The following is a 21847-nucleotide window of genomic DNA, read 5'->3' on the forward strand; positions in this document are numbered from 1 at the left end:
GGTAAAAACTGACAAATGCCCCCGCAATAAATACTGCAACCCTTATCCCAATACGTTGATGAGATTGGGAATGGTTTATAAGTGAGGGGAATACCAGGGAATACCAAAAATACTGTAATACCGGGATGATCTGACTCCTATGCCCTAACGTCGCCTCAGGACGTCCTCCCTGGTGACAGGGAGGGATGCTTCCCTACCTTCCCCTACCCGCCCCTCCTTCCCATCCACACCCGGCTCCTTACAGCCGTGCTTACGCACTTACACTGCATCACACATCCCCCCCCCACCGCTCTAAAGACAACACACTAACCCCTCGTTAGGCTGGCAACGTACATGCGAGAGATTCCTTAAGGCGTCTTGATGTACTCTACCTGACAATGGACTCTACCCACATCTGGGGAAAGAAAGTGAGCACTACCAAAGAGCTGTCTTAAAGAACACTCCCACTGTACCTACAGAATAGTTCATTGAGGGCAGAGGAAAGAAATGCTATAAAGATCCGTAAAATCAACTAGCGATGCTCAAATAAAATAAAATAAAATGTTATTGGTCACATACACATGGTTAGCAGATGTTAATGCAAGTGTAGCGAAATGCTTGTGCTTCTAGTACCGACCGTGCAGTAATATCTAACAAGTAATCTAACACATTTCATAAAGACTACCTTATACACACAAATGTAAAGGGATGAATAAGAACATGTACAATTGAAGTCGGAGGTTTACATACACCTTAGCCAAAAACATTTCAACTCAGTTTCACAATTCCTGACATTTAATCCTGGTAAAAATTACGTTTTAGGTCAGTTAGGATCACCACTTTATTTTAAGAATGTGAAATGTCAGAATAATAGCAGAGTGAATGATTTATTTCAGCTTTTATTTCTTTCATCACATTCACAGTGGGTCAGAAGTTTTGTTGGCCTCCTTTCTCGCACACACTTTTAAAGTTTTGCCCACAAATTGTCTATAGGATTGAGGTCAGGGCTTTGTGATGGCCACTCCAATACCTTGACTTTGTTGTCCTTAAGCTATTTTGTGAAGTTCACCAGTCCCTCCTGCAGCAAAGCACCCCCACAACATGATGCTGCCACCCCTGTGCTTCACGGTTGGGATGGTGTTCTTCGGCTTGCAAGCCTCCCCCTTTTTCCTCCAAACATAACGATGGTCATTATGGCCAAACAGTTCTATTTTTGTTTCATCAGACAAGAGGACATTTCTCCAAAAAGTATGATCTTTGTCCCCATGTGGAGTTGCAAACCGTAGTCTGGCTTTTATATGGCAGTTTTTGAGCAGTGGCTTCTTCCTTGCTGAGCGGCCTTTCAGGTTATGTCGATATAGGACTAGTTTTACTGTGGATATAGATACTTTTGTACCTGTTTTCTCCAGCATCTTCACAAGGTCCTTTGCTGTTGTTCTGGGATTGATTTGCACTTTTCGCACCAAAGTACGTTCATCTCGAGGAGACAGAACACGTCTCCTTCCTGAGCGGTATGACGGCTGCGTGGTCCCATGGTGTTTTTCCTTGCGTACTATTGTTTGTACAGGTGAAAGTGGTACCTTCAGGCGTTTGGAAATTGCTCCCAAGGATGAACCAGACTTGTGGAGGTCTCCAATTGTTTTCTGAGGTCTTGACTCATTTCTTTTGATTTTCCCATGATGTCAAGCAAAGAGGCACTGAGTTTGAAGGTAGGCCTTGAAATACATCCACAGGTACACCTCCAATTGTCTCAAATGATGTCAATTAGCCTATCAGAAGCTTCTAAAGCCATGACATCATTTTCTGGAATTTTCCAAGCTATTTAACCTCTCTAGGGTAGGGGGCAGTATTTTCACATCCGGATAAAAAAACGTACCTGATTTAATCTGGTTATTACTACTGTCTAGAAACTAGAATATGCATATAATTGTTTGATTTGGATAGAAAACACCCCAAAGTTTCTAAAACTGTTTGAATGGTGTCTGTGAATATAACAGAACTCATATGGCAGGCCAAAACCTGAGAAGATTCTGTACAGGAAGTGCCCTCTCTGACCATTTCTTGGCCTTCTATACCCTTTTTATCGAAAACAGAGGATCTCTGCTGTAACGTGACACTTTCTAAGGCTCCCATAGGCTATCAGAAGGTGCCAGAATGTTGAATGATGACTTTGCAGTCCCTGGCTGAAAAACAGTAGCGCATTTGGATAGTGGTCGATCTGAGAACAATGAGACGTGTGCGCGCGTGCACGTGAAGAGTCCATTTTACATTTTCAGTCTTTGAACGAAAAAGACGTCTCCCTGTCTGAATATTATCGCTATTTTACGAGAAAAATCGCATAAAAATGGATTTTAAACAGTGTTTGACATGCTTCGAAGTACGGTAATGGAATATTTTGAAATTTGTCACGACATGCATCCGCGCATCACCGTTCGCATAGTGTCTTGAACGCAAGAACAAAACAGAGGATATTTGAACATAACTATGGATTATTTTGAACCAAAACAACCTTTGTGGATGAAGTAGAAGTCCTGGGAGTGCATTCTGACGAAGAACAGCAAAGGTAATCCAATTTTTCTTATAGTAATTCTGAGTTTAGTGAGCACCAAACTTGGTGGGTGTCAAATTAGCTAGCCCGTGATGGCGAGCTATCTACTCAGAATATTGCAAAATGTGCTTTTGCCGAAAAGCTATTTTAAAATCTGACACCGCGATTGCATAAAGGAGTTCTGTATCTATAATTCTTAAAATAATTGTTATGTTTTTTGTGAACATTTATCGTGAGTAATTTAGTAAATTCACCGGAAGTTTTCGGTATGTTTGCTAGTTCTGAACGTCACATGCTAATGTAAAAAGCTGGTTTTTGATATAAATATGAACTTGATTGAACAAAACATGCATGTATTGTATAACATAATGTCCTAGGAGTGTCATCTGATGAAGATCATCAAAGGTTAGTGCTGCATTTAGCTGTGGTTTTGGTTTTTGTGACATTATATGCTAGCTTGAAAAATGGGTGTGTGATTATTCCTGGCTGGGTACTCTCCTGACATAATCTAATGTTTTGCTTTCGTTGTAAAGCCTTTTTGAAATCGGACAATGTGGTTAGATAAAGGAGCGTCTTGTCTTTAAAATGGTGTAAAATAGTCATATGTTTGAGAAATTGAAGTAATAGCATTTTTAAGGTATTTGAATATCGCGCCACTCGATTCCACTGGCTGTTGACTAGGTGGGACGATTTCGTCCCACATACCCTAGAGAGGCTAAAGGCACATTCAACTTAGTGTATGTAAACTTCTGACCCACTGGAATTGTGATACGGTGAATTATAAGTGAAATTATCTGTCTGCAAACAATTGTTGGAAAAATGACTTGTGTCATGCACAAAGTAGATGTCCTAACCGACTTGCCAAAACTATAGTTTGTTAACAAGAAATTTGTGGAGTGGTTGAAAAACGAGTTTTAATGACTCCAACCTAAGTGTATGTAAACTTCCGACTTCAACTGTACATATAAATATATGGATGCGCGATGGCCTTGCGGCATAGGCAAGATGCAGTAGATGGTATAGAATACAGTATATACATATGAGATGAGTAATGTAGGATATGTAGACATTATTAAAGTGGTGTTGTTTAAAGTGACTAGTGATACCTTTATTAAATCCATTTATTACATTTATTAAAGTGGCAAGAGATTTGAGTCTGTATGTTGGCAGCCGCCACTCTATGTTAGTGATGGCTGTTTAACAGTCTGATGGCCTTGAGATAGAAGCTGTTTTTCAGTCTCTCGGCCCCTGCTTTTGATGCACCTGTACTGTCCTCGCCTTCTCGATGATAGCGTGGTGAACAGGCACTGGCTCGCGTGGTTGTTGTCCTTGATATTCTTTTTGACCTTCCTGTGACATCGGGTGCTGTAGGTGTCCTGGAGGGCAGGTAGTTTGCCCCTGGTGATGCATTGTACAGACCGCACTACCCTCTGGAGAGCCTTGCGGTTGCAGGCGGAGCAGTTGCCGTACCAGGAGGGGATACAGCCTGACGGGATGCTCTCAATTGTGCATCTGAAAAAGTTTGAGTGTTTTCGGTGACAAGCCCAATTTCTTCAGCCTCCTGAGGTTGAAGAGGCGCTGTTGTGCCTTCTTCACCACGCTGTCTGTGTGGGTGGACCATTTCAGTTTGTCTGTGATGTGAACGCCAAGGAACTTGAAACTTTCCACCTTCACTACTGTCCCGTCGATGTGGATGGGTGGGTGCTCCCTTTGCTGTTTCCTGAAGTCCACGATCATCTCCTTTGTTTTGTTGACGTTGAGTGAGAGGTTATTTTCCTGACACCACGCTCCGAGGGCCCTCACCTCCTTCCTGTAGGCCGTCTCGTCGTTGTTGGTAATCAAGCCTACCACTGTAGTGTCGTCTGCAAACTTGATGATTGAGTTGGAAGCGTGCATGGTTGTTTAATTTGTATGGAAGCAAGACGTCGATGTCCGCGACGAGGCTGGTTTTCTTTTTGTAATCCGTGATTGACTGTAGACCCTGCCACATACGTCTTGTGTCTGAGCCGTTGAATTGCGACTCTACTTTGTCTCTATACTGACGCTTGCTTGTTTGATTGCCTTGCAGAGGGAATAGCTACACTGTTTGTATTCGGTCACGTTTCCAGTCGCCTTGCCATGATTAAATGCAGTGGTTCGCGCTTTCAGTTTTGTGCGAATGCTGCCATCAATCCACTGTTTCTGGTTAGGGAAGGTTTTAATAGTCACAGTGGGTACAACATCACCGATGCACTTGCTAATAAACTCACTCACCGAGTCAGCGTATACATCAATGTTTTTGTCTGAGGCTACCCGGAACATATCTCAGTCCACATGATCGAAGCAATCTTGAAGCGTGAAATCCGATATGTCAGACGAGCGTTGGATAGACCTGAGCAGGGGCGTTTCCTGTTTTAGTTTCTGTCTATAGGCTGGGATCAACAAAATGGAGTCATGGTCAGATTTGCCGAAGGGAGGGCGGAGGAGGGCTTTGTATGCATCGCGGAAGTTGGAGTAGCAATGGTCGAGAATGCTACCAGCCCGTGTCACACATTCGATATGCTGATAGAATTTAGGAAGCCTTGTTCTCAGATTAGCTTTGTTAAAATCTCCAGCTACAATAAATGCAGCCTCAGGATGTATGATTTCCAGTTTATATAGAGTCCAGTGAAGTTCTTTCAGGGCCGTCGAGGTTTCTGCTTGGGGGGGATATACACGGCTGTGTCTATAATCAAAGAGAATTCTCTTGGTAGATAATGAGGTCGGCATTTGATTGTAAGGAATTCTAGGTCAAGTGAACAAAAGGACTTAAGTTCCTGTATGTTGTTATGATCGTACCATGAGTCATTAATCATAAGACATACACCCCCGCCCTTCTTCTTACCAGAGAGTTGTTTGTTTCTGTCGATGTGATGCGTGAAGAAACCGAACGGCTGTACCAACTCTGACAACCTATCCCGAGTGAGCCATGTTTCGGTGAAACAGAGAATTTTACAATCTTTGATGTCTCTCTGGAAGGCAACTCGTGCCCTAATTTCGTCCACCTTGTTGTCCAGAGGTTCGACATTGGCGAGTAATATGCTTGGAAGCGGTGTATGGTGTGCTCGCCTTCTAAGTCTGACCAGTAGGCCGCTCCGTCTGCCTCTCCTGTGGCGACCGTGTTGTTTTGGATTGTCCTCTGGGATAAGATCCCACGTCCAAGCTGGAGGTCCGAACAAAGGACCGCTTTGGGAAAGTCGTATTCCTGGTCGTAATGTTGGTAAGTTGACGTCACTTTTTTATCCAATAGTTCTTCCCGGCTGTTTGTAATAATGCTTGAGATTTTCTGGGCTAACAATGTAAGAAATAATACTTAAAAAAAGGAATGACTGATTGGCCATTAGTTCTGGTAGTGGAAACCAAACAGTAGGCCTACAGACCAACCTGCCTGGCCACAGACCAACCTGCCTGGCCACAGACCAACCTGCCTGGCCACAGACCAACCTGCCTGGCCAAAGATCAACCTGCCTGGCTACAGACCAACCCACCTGTCCACAGACAAACCCTCCTTGCTACAGACCAACCTGCCTGGCTACAGACCAACCTGCCTGGCCACAGACCAACCTGCCTGGCTACAGACCGACAGATAATCCAAAGGTTGTGGGTGATGTCAGGGGGAGTAGACACAACAAGCTAGTCTTTCTCTGGGGATACCCAGTAGTAACATGAGTCAGTGGTTTAGCTATGAGTCTCCAAGTAAGTCTATCAAAGAGACATGGGAGCTGTAGTTGGGCTTGAAATCAATCAAATCTGTATGGACAAAATAGCATGGAATATGCATGCTTCAATTTTCAATCTGAATCCAATCACGCTTAGTTTGTATCCAACCACCAATGTTTATCAAGTAGTTACGTTACCAAACACGTAGGCTATATTACTTAGCTGTGTTATTGAACTGCAGGTTTCAATTTCATTCTTGGTGCCCTGCGTCTTGCTAATTAGAGCTATATAGAAATATAGAACCCTTCACTTAAGTCTGACCACTTTGGATGGAGAACATATGTTTTATCTGCATAGATCAGGGCACGCCAGCGCTCAACTGAATTCTACAGACGAGTCCTAATCTAACATCTATGCTCCCCCAGTGTCTCCTTGAATGTTGATGCATACTTATTCTCTGACGCAAACACAGCATAAACAGAGACATCAGTTACTGTACCACACAGAGCAGAACCACCACCCCCCCCCCACCCCCCCATCAGGGCCTTATGAGTCTAGTTCGCTGGTCATAAAAAACACTGCACTGTTGATTTGCATGAAAACAATTGCACAACTATTACAGTGTTTTTTCGGATCCCCGAAAATAGAGAATCAAATTTATTGATGGTCCATGTTAATACTATACAATAAAATGTGTTAGGTCAGTAAAGATTATAGGAAAAGCCCTTAGGTTCTCAGGGGTGACCAGGATTAAGTCAAGCAGGTCATTGAGCTATACTTACAGAGGCTGTGGTAAGTCTCCATAGCAACATTAGCAGTCTAACAACAGTTGTAATGTTAAGGCCTTGACCATGAGGACTCAGACTCAAACCCCCTGACTGTGAGCGTGTCATGCTTTAAATCACACAGACTCAGAATAGGCCGGCTGGGGTCAGCCCACCCAAAATAAGTGGACAATTATAAGAGGCCTAGCCGCTAATAACTCCAACACATACACAACCTCGCAGAAAACCCCCTGCCTGCCGTTTACCCCCTGAATCAAGGTGGGACACTGAGAATGAACCCCTCACTCCCCTCAGTCTAGTAGAGAAAAACTAAGCGCAGGCTTTAAAGAAGCTATAAGCACATCAGAGTACATCCAATATGTCACTGGAATTTCCACAGATCACACTCTGTAAAAACAATGCGTTGTTATGGCATTTTCATGCAAATCAACTAAACCATTTCTAAATCATATGAAGCAAGGCTTTAACCCAACTCCAGTCCCCAGGGGCCTGTGTTTTCAGGTCTTCAGGTCTTGTAGTCTTCAACTAGTAAAATGATGATCTGTGAGTGATCTGTGGTCAATCAATGACTTTAATTGATCGATTAAGCCCCTGGGGACAAAACAAACCTGAAGATACTGTGGCCTGTGAGGACTGAAGTTGAGTTCCGGCGCTGTTTAAGAACCCCACTCCAACATACTAGCCAACACACATACGCACACTCACGCACACGCGCACTCACACCCCCACCCCTCCCTCTTGCGGTCCCCCAGGTTGTGTGCAACTCACCGTCTTGCTGATGTAGGAGGTGCTGATGTTCATACACTGATGCGCCTCGCTGTTGCAGCAGCCCCCACATCTGTAGACAGACACGCAGGGTGGTTTATAGAAGGTGTTTGTAGCCGCCCCAAACTCTTTCCCCACATCTAAACAAACTTCTCGTGGCATGCACTGGGTCTTTTTCCACTCTGACTCAATACCTGTTGGATGCACGTTGAGAGAATCAGACAGGAAGACCAGAGCATTAAAATGACATCATCATTCGACAAAACCATGTATTGTATTGCACTTCCTGTATTGACGTCAGAACAAGATAAGTGGCCAATCATATGTCTTTTCTTTTTTAGGTGATATACATTTGTTTGCTAAACTAAGCACTGATCTAATTGTTTGTTATCGTCAAATGCTACTATCCTACAAGGTCAGTTGGTCAACAACAAAGAAATCTAGACAGGCCAACAGTGACAGAAAAAGCATTTCCTGAAAACAGACACTTACTTTTCAGTGTGTCAGGGTTGAAGGGAGCTCCAGCGTACGCCGGCAGTTCGCCGCTCGACCGCGTTTCCGTGGCTGTGTGTTCCCCTCTCAGGGTGAAGCGTGCGCCCCGCTTTGACCGGCAACTGAGCACCCTGTAGTAGTTAGGGTACACTATCCTCATCAGTTCGTCAACACTGGCCACGGAGCGCAGCTGCTGCTCAAGGTCTGGCTCCGACGGCTCCTGGATGGAAAGAACAGAGAGACCATATAAGGACTGATGTACTGGTACCGTTATCACACAATAAGAACTAGGGAGAAGACATGAAGGTATTCGGTTTGAGGAGACCTCCCACAGTAGTGTGGTGAATGATACAGACAGGATTCACGACGAACTGTGTTACCAAATTCAACTCAGTCTGAGACAATACTATGATCTGATGAATTGACTTAGAACTTATTGTTATTTGTTAGGAGGAGTGTTTAGAAAGGAATCTCATGGTGATGGTTTTGGCTCACGGACATAGACATGTCACTAACCCCCTAGTAAGTGTAATAAATGCTTGTTTGAGCCTTTTCATTGGTTGATATAGTTTGGGTTCTGCTGTGTGCTGGTGTTGGCCTTTCGGATAAAACCATTTCAATTGCATTGGTAAAGCATTTCCTGTCCTGACAGCCAACAAAGATGCAGTGGAATCACGTGATATTTACATTTACGTATTTTAGCAGACGCTCTTATCCAGAGAGACTTACAGGAGCAACGAGGGTTAAGTATCTTGCTCAAGAGCACATCGCCAGATGTTTCACCTAATCGGCTCAGGGATTCGAAACAGCGACGTTTCAGTTACTGGCCCAACGCTCTCGACCGCTAGGCTACCTGCCACACCGTATGTAAGCGCTTTGAACAATCAGCTACTCATTCATTCACGGACTGCAAACCAGCCCTTAGTAGGCTCCTGTACTTGTTGATCTCCCATGACCTGCCACGAATCAGTTCAATCTACTAACTGTGTTAGTTTTACTATTCATTCCAAAACATAATTCTCATTCAACGCTGAGAATCTCTTTGTATTGCGCCGCCTTTAACAGTTGTATCAACCATAGACCAGTATTGAAATGAAAAAATAAAAATGCTAACCACAAGTAGGTGCAGAGTGAACGGTAAAAAGCCTTTAACGTATGGGCTAAGACATCATTAAAATACATCAACACGTATCGTTACTCCTTCAGGGTGTCTACACAGTGGAGAGGCAGACCAATATTGTCTGAACGGGTAGGGAGACGTGAATAATACAGAACGCTTGGTGTGAGGGTAGCTACTCTAGCTAATGACCTGTTCTCCTTCAACAGTACAACCAACCCCTGGAAGACATCTGTATCCGAATCGTCTAGTACACTTTCAGCACCCAGTCGTCCCTCACCGACCAAACAATTGACAGGCTGCTTACTCAGTAAGCCGAGCAGGGTGTTAAACGCGGCCTGGGAGTTGAGATCTTGAGCTGAAGCAGCGTCCGCAGCGAGAATGTTTCATCGTGCAGCCGTGCCTCCCCCTCTAACGTAACGTAGCCCTCCCTCCACCCCGCCACTCCTTGGGGGATATGAGTTTGCAAAGTGTGAAAACATGAGCACTGTCTAACAGAGTGTACAGGAGTTGCCGATGAAAAGTGATACTGCTGTCTGGAACATTCCAGGAAACATGCCCAGTAACCCTCATGAGTCATGACTGATCACCCCCGATGATAACCAAGAAAGAGAAAACCTCCCTCCCTCACATTCGTCTCCCTTCAAGGTGTCAAAAAGCGAAAGTAAGAAAAAAAGGGGTGATAAATGTTTTTTTTAATTTCGGACAGACTCTATCTGGGTAATTCATCATCGTTTATTATCCAAGACCGGGCTGGGATTATTAAATAGACATTACATTTTATTCTGTGCTGACAACCATGGATATGTAAGGTTCTTGACTCTAATTTACAGAGAACACATCTCTTAAATGCTTGGCTTGGAGAACATGATACATTATAAATACACATGACTCATATGTTTGCCTTAAAGCTTGTGGGATGTTTAGTGTTTTAAAACATGTTGACAGGATAGGCAAATGAACAAAGACATGAACCATTAGGCTTTCCCTAGTTGAGTTGTTCCCAGGGGAGGTTACTTAATAATATGTTGATTTGTCTAGTTCATCTCGTCTTCAAAGATGAGCGTTGCGCTGTTTGCAAACATTTCACCCAAACGATAAGGAAGAGGGTTGAACTGAGAGGGGACGTGCTTTGCAGTTCGCAGACAATTGACAGATTGGAAACATACTGATTGCATTATTCAGTTCAGGGAATGCTTGTTGGACTCAGATACCCTCCAAGGACACAGGTTCAAGCCTTTGCTTTGACATCAGATGTCATGACTTAATAAACGCAGCAGAGCAAATAACAGGATGGAACAGCAGTTCCATCTTTTACTCCCGTATCGCCGATAGTTAGTTGACAACACGACCTCGGCTCCTCTGTAATTGACATAATCCAGAAACAAAGAGAGAAAGAGCTTGACCTTTCTATCAGGTTGAAGTGGAACCTTAGAGACGTTCATATATTGGAATCTATAGTGTACTGCCTGCACAGAGGTGGGGCTCAACTCTGGTCCTCTAGACATGCAACATCTCTCTCCCGAGCACTGCTTCCTCATCAAAGTATCAGTTGAAGAGGTAGAATTCAATTCCTTGTAGGAAGCGGCCATTTTCCCCTTTATTTATTCAGGAAGCTCAAACACCAGAGAAACCCTGAACAAGACTATTGTATTAGACTCCTTTCATGTGTTAGTTTACAATGGTTCTAGAGATAACACGCAATGGTCTGTTTCCTACCAGAAACAATAGACTGTGTGTGTGTGTGTGTGTGTGTGTGGTGTGTGTGTGTGTGTGTGTGTGTGTGTGTGTGTGTGTGTGTGTGTGTGTGTGTGTGTGTGTGTGTGTGTGTGTGTGTGTGTGTGTGTGTGTGTGTGTGTGTGTAAGCTTATTCACACCTTGGTCCACCCTCACGTTCTTTCACTAGAGAAAGAAATGTCTGACGTCTTAACTCAATTTTAAGAGACAAAGGCAAACAATGAACAAACGTATCTCCAACTAAACATTCCGTTTAACTAGAAATAGAACCCATTGTTGTTTTACTATTGACTTGGGAGCACGGAGTACAGAAGACCAATATGGAAACACACAGTAAGGATCCACAGTGGAATGCATCCACCAGGCAGTAGACACTTGACAGTATAGTACAGTAGGCAGGCAGAACATTTGATAGGTAGCCCTTTCCTGCAGTCAAATGACCTAGTGGCCTCATGGGTGGAATGTTATTATTATTTTTCATAATTAATACACTTTTGTTTTTAAATCACGCCAATAATCCGGCGTTTCTATGTCAAACAGTTTTGTTATATTTCAGTCTATTTTGATGTATATAAAGTATATTACTGGGATGTAAACTCCAAATGTAATACATTTCGACTCTATATCTGACATGGTACAGGTGTCTTCGTTTTTTAAGCCCATAACCAATGTGTGTGAGGTGTATAATTTGTTTCAAAGTAGATTGGTTTAAGACTCTGTGTGACCTTGATTTAGCCCACTGCAGTAAAAAAGCTTCAAATGAATCACGTCCACCACAAAACACACCACTTTCATTTGCTCCGTGCAGTTTAGAACTCTGCCAAGCAATCCCACTGATGACACTTACATTGACTACTTTTGACTAGGGTTCATGCGGTGAAAGTTTGAAGTCACAGGATATGAATGACCGCGCGGACAGACATACAGTCCGGAATAAAAGAATGTTCAAAATGTAACACATAAAACCACAGCCAAAGTTCATTTTTGTCAGTCCTGGTCTTCATCCAAAATGGCACAGTATTCCCTTCATAGTGCACAAAAGTGGTGCATATCTCTGCTGTTAGTGGAATGCACTGCCACGGGCACAGGAAGGTGAACGTATGACTGAGGGATGGTCATGGAACACTACAAGCAGGCACAGGAAATCCTCCTGACCACTATGACAGTAATAACATGCCAGTGGGGTTTAATCATCAACATGTGTGGTTCCAATTACCAAGCAAACACGCACACCCTTGCCTAAACGCTGTTGTCTTTGCACTTGAATGACCTCTTAACAGTATTGCAAATTGAACTGACTTTCAATTGTTCACTTGACACCATTAGGAGGGAGTGGCTAGGGCCAGGAGTTGTCCCTGACCATGTGATCTGACCAGCAATAACTCCAGTCCCTGGTTATATAGATTACAACCAGGGCTGTGAGATTCCCCTTGTCAGGGAAAACGGACAATAAACAATGTCAAGATGGAATCATATGCGTGGGAGTTAGTTTCTGTAACGAACAGAAGAAAACTGTGGCCTAAGTGATGGCCTCAGTACTGAGTTACTGGAAGGCTGCTACATCCTATACTGTACAGTATGGCTCTAGGTATTTCCTATGATGACATGTAGAAACCACAGCCTGGGCCTGGACGGTGAAGGAGCAGTGTTTGTGCTTCCTCTGACTAAGCAGAGCAGAGCAGGTTTATGGGTACCAGGCAAGCCCCCGTCCTCCCCACCTCCCACTCCCTCCCCCTCGTCCCCTCTAAGATCCAGGATCCAGCAGCATAGAAACGATCTTCCCAACCTGAGCCTGGAATTCCTCTCTTCCGTTCTCCTGCAGGGCAAGGGATTTAATCCGTGTTGCCAGGAATCAACTATATATTCAAATATATTACCATGAATGTATTGCCATGGGGAGTATATGATACTGTATGGTCCATTTGTATCTGTTTTACACTGCCTAAAGACGGAGCCTGAAGTCATGTTCTGCATTGGAGTGACATTTAGTGAGCAAACCGCCTGACGAGATTTTTCCATTCCCAAAAGTGATGTCATAATCAATAAAAACACAGTCAAAATACTGCCAAAGTCAGTGACTCATCAATATTGCAAAAATAGTGAATTAAAGATTTCCTGATATGTCCAAACCGCATAATCTAATGATATGAGTCATATTGAAAGTAAAATAACCGATTGAAAATGGTTCCCTTAAGAAAAAACAAGCATCCTGGTTTGGAAAAAACGCTGTAGCAGTGGCCAATAGGTAATAGGTCTGATAGTTACTCAACAAATTCTTATTTTTATTTTTTTTAATTTAACCTTTATTTAACTAGGCAAGTCAGTTGAGAACAAATTGTTATTTACAATGATGTATTTGATGTCAACGGAATGACAGGAAAACCTCAAACTATTCCTGTCCTTAACTTGTGATAGTAACTTACTTACTCCACCCAACAATTTAAAACTGAATAGTCTTCCACTTCCCAAATCAAATTCTTTTTATTTGAAACCAAACCCAGAATTGTATTCGCTGTCGTACATCAGGACAGAACTCACTAAACAGATCCTTTAAAACCAAGGCACATCTTTTTTGGGTCAAGTCAGATCCAACATTCAGTCATCTAAAGTTTGATCTGATGACATCATGTTATAGCCCCAGATGTGAAACCACTAAATATTCAAACCAAAACAGATCCATGACGAACAGTAATATCTCTGATGTCTGCATATCATCCATGGTCTGTACATGAGGAGGAACCATAACTGCTAAATGGGGATAAGAGGTTATGGAATGGCATGTAGCCAAAGGCAAGGTGGAACAGAAGGCTGCTAAAGCAGGATGTGGAGTTTTTCTCCATAGCCTGATCCCACTACTAGCTACCTGCACAAACACAGGAATTACACGTGTAGCATCTGTTGCAGCCATTACTTTGATCCATATTTATTAGACCCTCTGGACCAGGCATAGAGAGAGAGAACAGGAGGTAATGGACCTAGAACAAGCCTAGCTAGCGTAAGACAGGACAGGCTTAGAAACAGGGAACAGGTTGTAATGGACCTAGAACAGGCCTAGCTACAGTAGGACAGGACAGGCTTAGAGAACACTGTACTGAGGAAACTGACCTAGCCAGAGCCATATTCATATATCTACATATAGAGTTGAAGTCGGAAGTTTACATAAGCTTAGGTTGGAGTCGTTAAAACTCGTTTTTCAACCACTCCACAAATTTCTTGTTAACAAACTGTAGTTTTGGCAAGTCGGTTAGGACATCTACTTTGTGCATGACACAAGTAATTTTTCCGACAATTGTTTGCAGACAGATTATTTCATTTATAATTCACTGTATCACAATTCCAGTGGGTCAGAAGTTTACATACACTAAGTTGACTGTGCCTTTAAACAGCTTGGAAGATTCCAGAAAATGATGTCATGGCTTTAGAAGCTTCTGATAGGCTAATTGGCATCATTTGAGTTAATTGGATGTGTACCTGTTGATGTATTTCAAGGCCTACCTTCAAACTCGGTGCCTCTCTGCTTGACATCATGGGAAAATAAAAATAAATCAGCCAAGACCTCAGAAAATAAATTGTAGACCTCCACAAGTCTGGTTCATCCTCGGGAGCAATTTCCAAATGCCTGAAGGTACCACGTTCATCTGTACAAACAATAGTACGCAAGTATAAACACCATGGGACCACGCAGCAGTCATACCGCTCATGAAGGAGACACGATCTGTCTCCTAGAGATGAATGTACTTTGGTGCGAAAAGTGCAAATCAATCCCAGAACAACAGAAAAGGACCTTGTGAAGATGCTGGAGGAAACAGGTACAAAAGTATCTATATCCGCAGTAAAACGAGTCCCTTATTGACATAAATTGAAAGGCCGCTCAGCAAGGAAGAAGCCACTGCTCAAAAAACGGCCGCGAAGCACGGGGGTGGCAGCATCATGTTGTGGGGGTGCTTTGCTGCAGGAGGGACTGGTGCACTTCACAAAATAGATGGCATCACGAGGGAGGAAAATGATGTGCATATATTGAAGCAACATCTCAAGACATCAGTCAGGAAGTTAAAGCTTGGTCGCAAATGGGTCTTCCAAATGGACAATGACCCCAAGCATACTTCCAAAGTTGTGACAAAATGGCTTAAGGACAACAAAGTCAGGGTATTGGAGTGGCCATCACAAAACCCTGACCTCAATCCCATAGAAAACTTGTGGGCCGAACTGAAACACCAGCTCTGGATGGCTGAGCAGACTCCCACCACAATATAGATGGAAGGAGTTGTAAGGGGAAGAGAGGGCCCATGCACCGCCATGCCTCCATCCATCTGGTGTGCAGGGTAAGCCAATATCAGGGATATCTATCCTATTCTACTGATATGGACCTGAAATGAACTGAGATACAAATCATCATGTAGAGACCGCTCAGCAGACCAGAACCCAGACAGACCGCAGGTTTCATTTGAATAATCCTATTCATCACTAATCATTTCCTGGGTTGCGTCTCAAATGGCACCTACTACCTTTTTAGTGCACTACTTTTGACCAGAGCCTTATGGGCACCCTGTCATCACTATATAAGTGATGGGGTGCCATTTGGGACGCAGACCTGGTGTGATTGAGATGTCTCCCAGTAGGTAGGAAGACTCCAACAATTCCTCATGTACACCACGCTACAGCTCATCCTAAGGCCAGCATCATTCCACCCTCCTTCTTCCACACTCTCTCACCCACTTGCCTTCTTCCTTGGGGGAATGGCTTTTCCATTCCTAGCGCTAAAGCTGCTATAGTCATTAGATGTAAAACTGCCACTGTGTAAAGTCAGAGCATATCAAATATCATAGTCAGTGTTAATGTACATAATATAGGATTAGCCTTGAAAACCCCAATCAACTATTATTGAATAATTGCCAAGATACAATCAGCTTTGCAGAAGAACTTGGAGGAAAAGGGATTTTGAACACTGATCTTGTAATCCTCAACTGGCTTCCATTTTGTCACCCTTCCTCTTTGACTTTGCAGATTCGTTTCACAGATATCTGACAGACATGAGGGATGTGTTTTTAGTGGGATTAGACATGTTTATCTGTGAATGGCTGCTTGCTTTAGGGTTTCTGCGGCGCAATAAAGCAATCAGCTCAGCCTATTTATCTGGCTCTATAGGACCACCGGGAACTAGAGTCTGATGTAGCATAGCCCACCTTCTGAGCTCCCCTTCCAGGGTGTTCTGCCTGGTCGACTTTACATCCCCACACATCAGCCTCCAGCCTCCACTGGGTTAGCTAGCCTCCACTGGGTTAGCTGAAATGCACAAAAAACTACTTTTGATGTACATTTGACAAAAGCTAGATCCATTCAAGCCATGACCCCACCACTGGTCTACCAATGCATGTTGAGTCTTTCCAACTTAATCTCAACCTTCAAATACTGCAGCAGGTTGAAGGGCGAGGGAAAACCTCAAAGCATAGGACAGGAGAAAACGTGTATCTTACATGCTGTTCTATGCTAATTGTCCTCGTTGGAGTCTGAGAGTTAACCTGTTGGTTTCTCTTGAAAGGGCAGGTCCTGTATGTGCAAATCCTTGAGATACATGAAATTCAAGTTATTCAAGTGTATTGTCAAGAGAGAATTGTGTGAAAATTTGAACTACACTCACAGATGTCTAATTGTAATTGTTTTCACAGAGCAGTTGGAAGTGCTAAGCTGATACAGTACAGAGGGAGCCTGCTCCCCAGAGCTCATCGCTTATGGCGGTACTGGCCACGAGGGCATTACGTCACGACTTGTTGTTTTAGCGCTGGAGTGCTGCGGTTGCACACTGGCAGTCGTGGTGTAAGCTGACTTAGGAGCGCAGAGCCATGTGTGTGTGTGTGTGTGTGTGTGTGTGTGTGTGTGCTTGCGTTTATGTGTGTGCGCTCATGTGTGAGTACGTGTGTGTCACTGTCGTAACTTCAGACCAGGCATGCAGCTCACACTCCTCTTCTAAACAAACGTCTTGCCTTAGTGAGTTCTCAATTAATCAAAGACTCCTAAGCTAACCCGTTGTCTCCAAACCAGTTTACAGACAGTCTACATGCACACTCTGCTACTCCCGATGAGGAGACCACCTATCTAGTCCTCTTGTTTAGTCACGGTGTCAGTACATTCAGAGTTACTGGGGCACCTAAACATGTACCCATGAGAAACAGGGAAGCTTGTGAGGACCCTTGGCTTTCTGAGCGGTATGACAATCGAGATTAGTCAAACAGAACAGTCAATTGCGAAACTTGTAACGAAAGTCAATCAAATCGGTGTACCCACTAAAACTATCACTATGGAGGACTTCGTATGTAGCATGTACATTTTAGTCATTTAGCAGACGCTCTTATCCAGAGCGACTTACAGTAGTGAATGCATACATTTCATGCATTTTTTATTATTATTATATATTTTTTTGTACTGGCCCCCCGTGGGAATTGAACCCACAACCCTGGCGTTGCACACGCCATGCTGGCGTTGCAAACACCATGCTCTACCAACTGAGCCACATGACAGGCTTAGGTTATAAGGCAGTAGACAGAGAAATTATTGGTTGAATTCCATTGCGAAAGTAATATTGCCACAATCAAGAAATATAATCTCCAGTCGACCAGTAAAGCTTTTCCCTCTGACTGCTCCGTGCCTCTGTTTGAGGTCCAGGACAGAGAAAAACCGGCAGAGCTTAAAGGAAACCAGGCTAAGAATGAATGGGGGATTTTTCCTCTCTCTACACCTCTACCTCCTTTGTGCACTTCCAAATGGCAAGTCCTTATGTTGGCGATATGAATAAAACCGCCAATCACCTCTGTTCTGTAGGGCTGCATTTAAAGGCGCGTGCACAAAGTCAACGCAGAGAGGCCAAGAGTTTAGGAGGAGCGGCTGGGAGGTTAAAGTCCCTCTCCTCCACATCTCATTCTTCTTCCCTCTCTGGGCTCTCTCTTTTCTAATTAAACTTCAGCTGATGGATGCTCTTCTACGCTACTGTTTAAGAAGTGGTAAAACCCATGTAGGGGATTAGATGTACTTCCATATGTGAACAGAACAGGCTGAACAGGGAAGAGAAGAAAATGAGACGGACTGAAAACAGGTGCCGTTATGAAAGGCAGATCTCTTGTCACCTGCTGTTGATGTCTTCCAGGACCATTGTGGTCTCTGTAGACTAGTGTGGTCTCTGTAGACTAATCAAATCAAATTTGTATTAGTCACATGCGCCGAATACAACATGTGTAGACCTTACAGTAAAATGCTTACTTACGAGCCCCTAACCAACAGCGCAGTTTCCAAAAAATAAAGATAAGAATAAGAGATAAAAGTAACAAGTAATTAAAGAGCAGGAGTGAAAAATAACAATATATACGGGGGATGCCGGTACAGAGTCAATGTGCGGGGGCACCGGTTAGTTGAGGTAGTATGTACATGTAGGTAGAGTTAATTAAATGACAATGCATAGATGACAACAGAGAGTGGCAGTGTTGTGGAGGGGGGGGGGCAATGCGAATAGTCTGGGTAGCCATTTGACTAGATGTTCAGGAGTCTTATGGCTTGGGGGTAGAAGCTGTTTAGAAGCCTCTTGGATCTAGACTTGGTGCTCCGGTACCGCTTGCCGAGTGGTAGCAGGGTGAACAGTCTATGACTAGGGTGGCTGAAGTCTTTGATCATTTTTAGGGCCTTCCTCTGACACCGCCTGGTATAGAGGTTCTAGATGGCAGGAAGCTTGGCCCCAATGATGTACTGGGCCATTAGCACTACCCTCTCTAGTGCCTTGTGGTCGGAGGCCGAGCAGTTGCCATTCCAGGCAGTGATGCAACCAGTCAGGATGCTCTCGATGGTGCAGCAGTAGAACCTTTTGAGGATCTGAGGACCCTTGCCAAATCTTTTCAGTCTCCTGAGGGGGAATAGGTTTTGTCATGCTCGCTTCACGACTGTCATGGTGTGCTTGGACCATGTTAGTTTGTTGGTGATGTGGACACCAAGGAACTTGAAGCTCTCAACCTGCTCCACTGCAGCCCCATCGATGAGAATGGGGGCGTGCTCGGTCCTCTTTTTCCTGGAGTCCACAATCATCTCCTTTGTCTTGATCACGTTGAGGGAGGGGTTGTTATCCTGGCACCACACGGCCAGGTCTCTGAACTCCTCCCTATAGGCTGTCTCGTTGTTGTCGGTGAACAGGCCTACCACTGTTGTGTCATTGGCAAATGTAATGATGGTGTTGGAGTTTGTATTACAGACTTGGACAGGGAGAGGTTGAAAATGTCAGTAAAGACACTTGCTAGTTGGTCAGCGCATGCTCGCAGTACACGTCCTGGTAATCCATCTGGCACTGCGGCCTTGTGAATGTTGACCTGTCTAAAGGTCTTACTCACATCGGCTGCTGAGAGCGTGATCACACAGTCTTCCAGAACAGCTGGTGCTCTCATGCATGTTCCAGTGTTATTTGCCTTGAAGCGAGCATAAAAGTAGTTTAGCTCGTCCAGTAGGCTCGTGTCACTGGGCAGCTCTCGGCTGTGCTTCCCTTTGTAGTCGGAGCTGTGAGGAGCTGTGAGGGGAACGGCACCTCCGTACCTTCAGGCTCTGATCAGGCCCTACACCCAAACAAGGGCACTGCGTTCATCCACCTCTGGCCTGCTCGCCTCCCTACCTCTGAGGAAGCACAGTTCCCGCTCAGCCCAGTCAACAAAACTGTTCGCTGCTCTGGCATCCCAATGGTGGAACAAGCTCCCTCACGACGCCAGGACAGCGGAGTCAATCACCACCTTCCGGAGACACCTGAAACCCCACCTCTTTAAGGAATACCTGGGATAGGATAAAGTAATCCTTCTAACCCCCCCCCCCCCCCCTTAAAAGATTTAGATGCACTGTTGTAAAGTGGTTGTTCCACTGGATATTATAAGGTGAATGCACCAATTTGTAAGTCGCTCTGGATAAGAGCGTCTGCTAAATTACTTAAATGTAAATGTAAATGTAATGTAGTCTGTAATGGTTTGCAGGCCCTGCCACATTCGACGAGCGTCAGAGCTGGTGTAGTATGACTCGATCTTAGTCCTGTACTGACGTTTTGCCTGTTTGATGGTTCGTCGGAGGGCATAGCGGGATTTCTTATACGCTTCCGAGTTAGAGTCCTGCTCCTAGAAAGCAGCAGCTCTAGCCTTTAGCTCATTGCAGATGCTGCCTGTAATCCATGGCTTCTGGTTGGGGTATGTATGTACGGACACTGTGAGGACTACGTCATCGATGCACTTATTGATGAAGCCAATGACAGATGTGGTGTACTCCGCAATGCCATTGGAGGAATCCCGGAACATATTCCAGTCTGTGCTAGCAAAACAGTCCTGTAGCTTATCATCTGCTTCATCTGACCACTTTTTTATTGATCTAGTCACTGCTGCTTCCTGCTTTAATGTTTGCTTGTAAGCAGGAATCAGGAGGATGGAATTATGGTCAGATTTGCTAAATGGAGGGCAAGGGAGAGCTTTGTATGTGTCTCTGTGTGTGGAGTATAGGTGGTCCAGAGTTATTTTCCCTCTGGTTGCACATTTAACATGCTGATAGAAATTTGGTAAAACTGATTTAAGTTTCCCTGCATTAAAGTCCCCGGCTACTAGGAGCGCCGCTTCTGCGTGAGCATTTTCTTGTTTGCTTATGGCGGACTACAGCTCATTCAATGCTATCTTAGTGCCAGCCTCTGACTGTGGTGTTATGTAAACAGCTACAAGAAATATAGATGAAAACTCTCTCGGTAGGTAATGTGGTCTGCAGCTTATCATGAGAAACTCTACCTCAGGCGAGCAATAGCTCAAGACTTCCTTAGATATTGTGCACCAGCTGTTGTTTACAAAAATACATAAACCGCCGCCCCTTGTCTTACCAGACGCCGCTGTTCTATCCTGCCGGTACAGTGTATAACCAGCCAGCAGTATGTTAATATTGTCGTCGTTCAGCCACGACTCCATGAAGCATAAGATGTTACAGTTTTTAATGTCCCGTTGGTAGTTTAATCTTCCCAATAACTCATCCGTTTTATTGTCCAAAGAGTGCATGTTTGCAAGCAGAACTGAGGGGAGTGGGGGTTTATTCGATCGCCTCCGACTCATCAGAAGGCAGCCCGCCCTCCGGCCTCTCTTTCTCCGCCTCCTCTTCACGCAGATCACTGGGGTCGGGGCCTGTTCCCGAGGGAGATATCCTCCGTCAGAGTCATGAAAGAGTAAAAGTATTCTGCTAGTCCGTGGTGAGTAATCGTAGTCCTGATGTCTAGAACTTATTTTCGGTCATAAGAGACGGTAGCGGCAGCATTATGTACATTATGTACAAAAATAGTAAAAAAATAAGTTACAAACAATGCAGATAAATATACAAAAAAACACAATCGGTTGGGGGCACGTAAAACGTCTCCCTTCTGCTCCGGCGACATCTTACTAGCATGTTCTCTGTAGACTTGCGTGGTCTCTGTAGACTAGCGAGGTCTCTGTAGACTAGCGCGGTCTCTGTAGACTAGCGCGGTCTCTGTAGACTAGCGAGGTCTCTGTAGACTATTGCGGTCTCTGTAGACTAGCGCGGTCTCTGTAGACTATTGCGGTCTCTGTAGACTATCGCGGTCTCTGTAGACTATCGCGGTCTCTGTAGACTATCGCGGTCTCTGTAGACTATCGCAGTCTCTCATCTTAGCTGTTGTGATTCTGTTAGAATTTGTCTCCCATATGAAATTGGTCCCATTTGTCCAGCTTTGAAATGCTGCATAATATGTAACAT

The 21847-nt window shown here is 44.3% G+C and overlaps 1 protein-coding gene across 1 annotated transcript in view; it reads right to left on the reverse strand.

Annotated features, from left to right (window-relative positions):
* The window catches only part of vegfc (vascular endothelial growth factor c), a 54810-nt gene that overhangs the window by 23275 nt on the left and 9688 nt on the right, over positions 1-21847 (reverse strand). Inside the window, 2 exon segments of the mRNA NM_001173747.1 lie at positions 7759-7949; positions 8248-8467. Of these exon segments, the coding sequence (NP_001167218.1) occupies positions 7759-7949; positions 8248-8467 (411 nt within the window).

The sequence above is a fragment of the Salmo salar genome, chromosome 04 (assembly GCF_965601325.2).
Source record: "Salmo salar chromosome 04, fSalSal1, whole genome shotgun sequence".
Classification (NCBI taxonomy): Eukaryota; Metazoa; Chordata; class Actinopteri; order Salmoniformes; family Salmonidae; genus Salmo; species Salmo salar.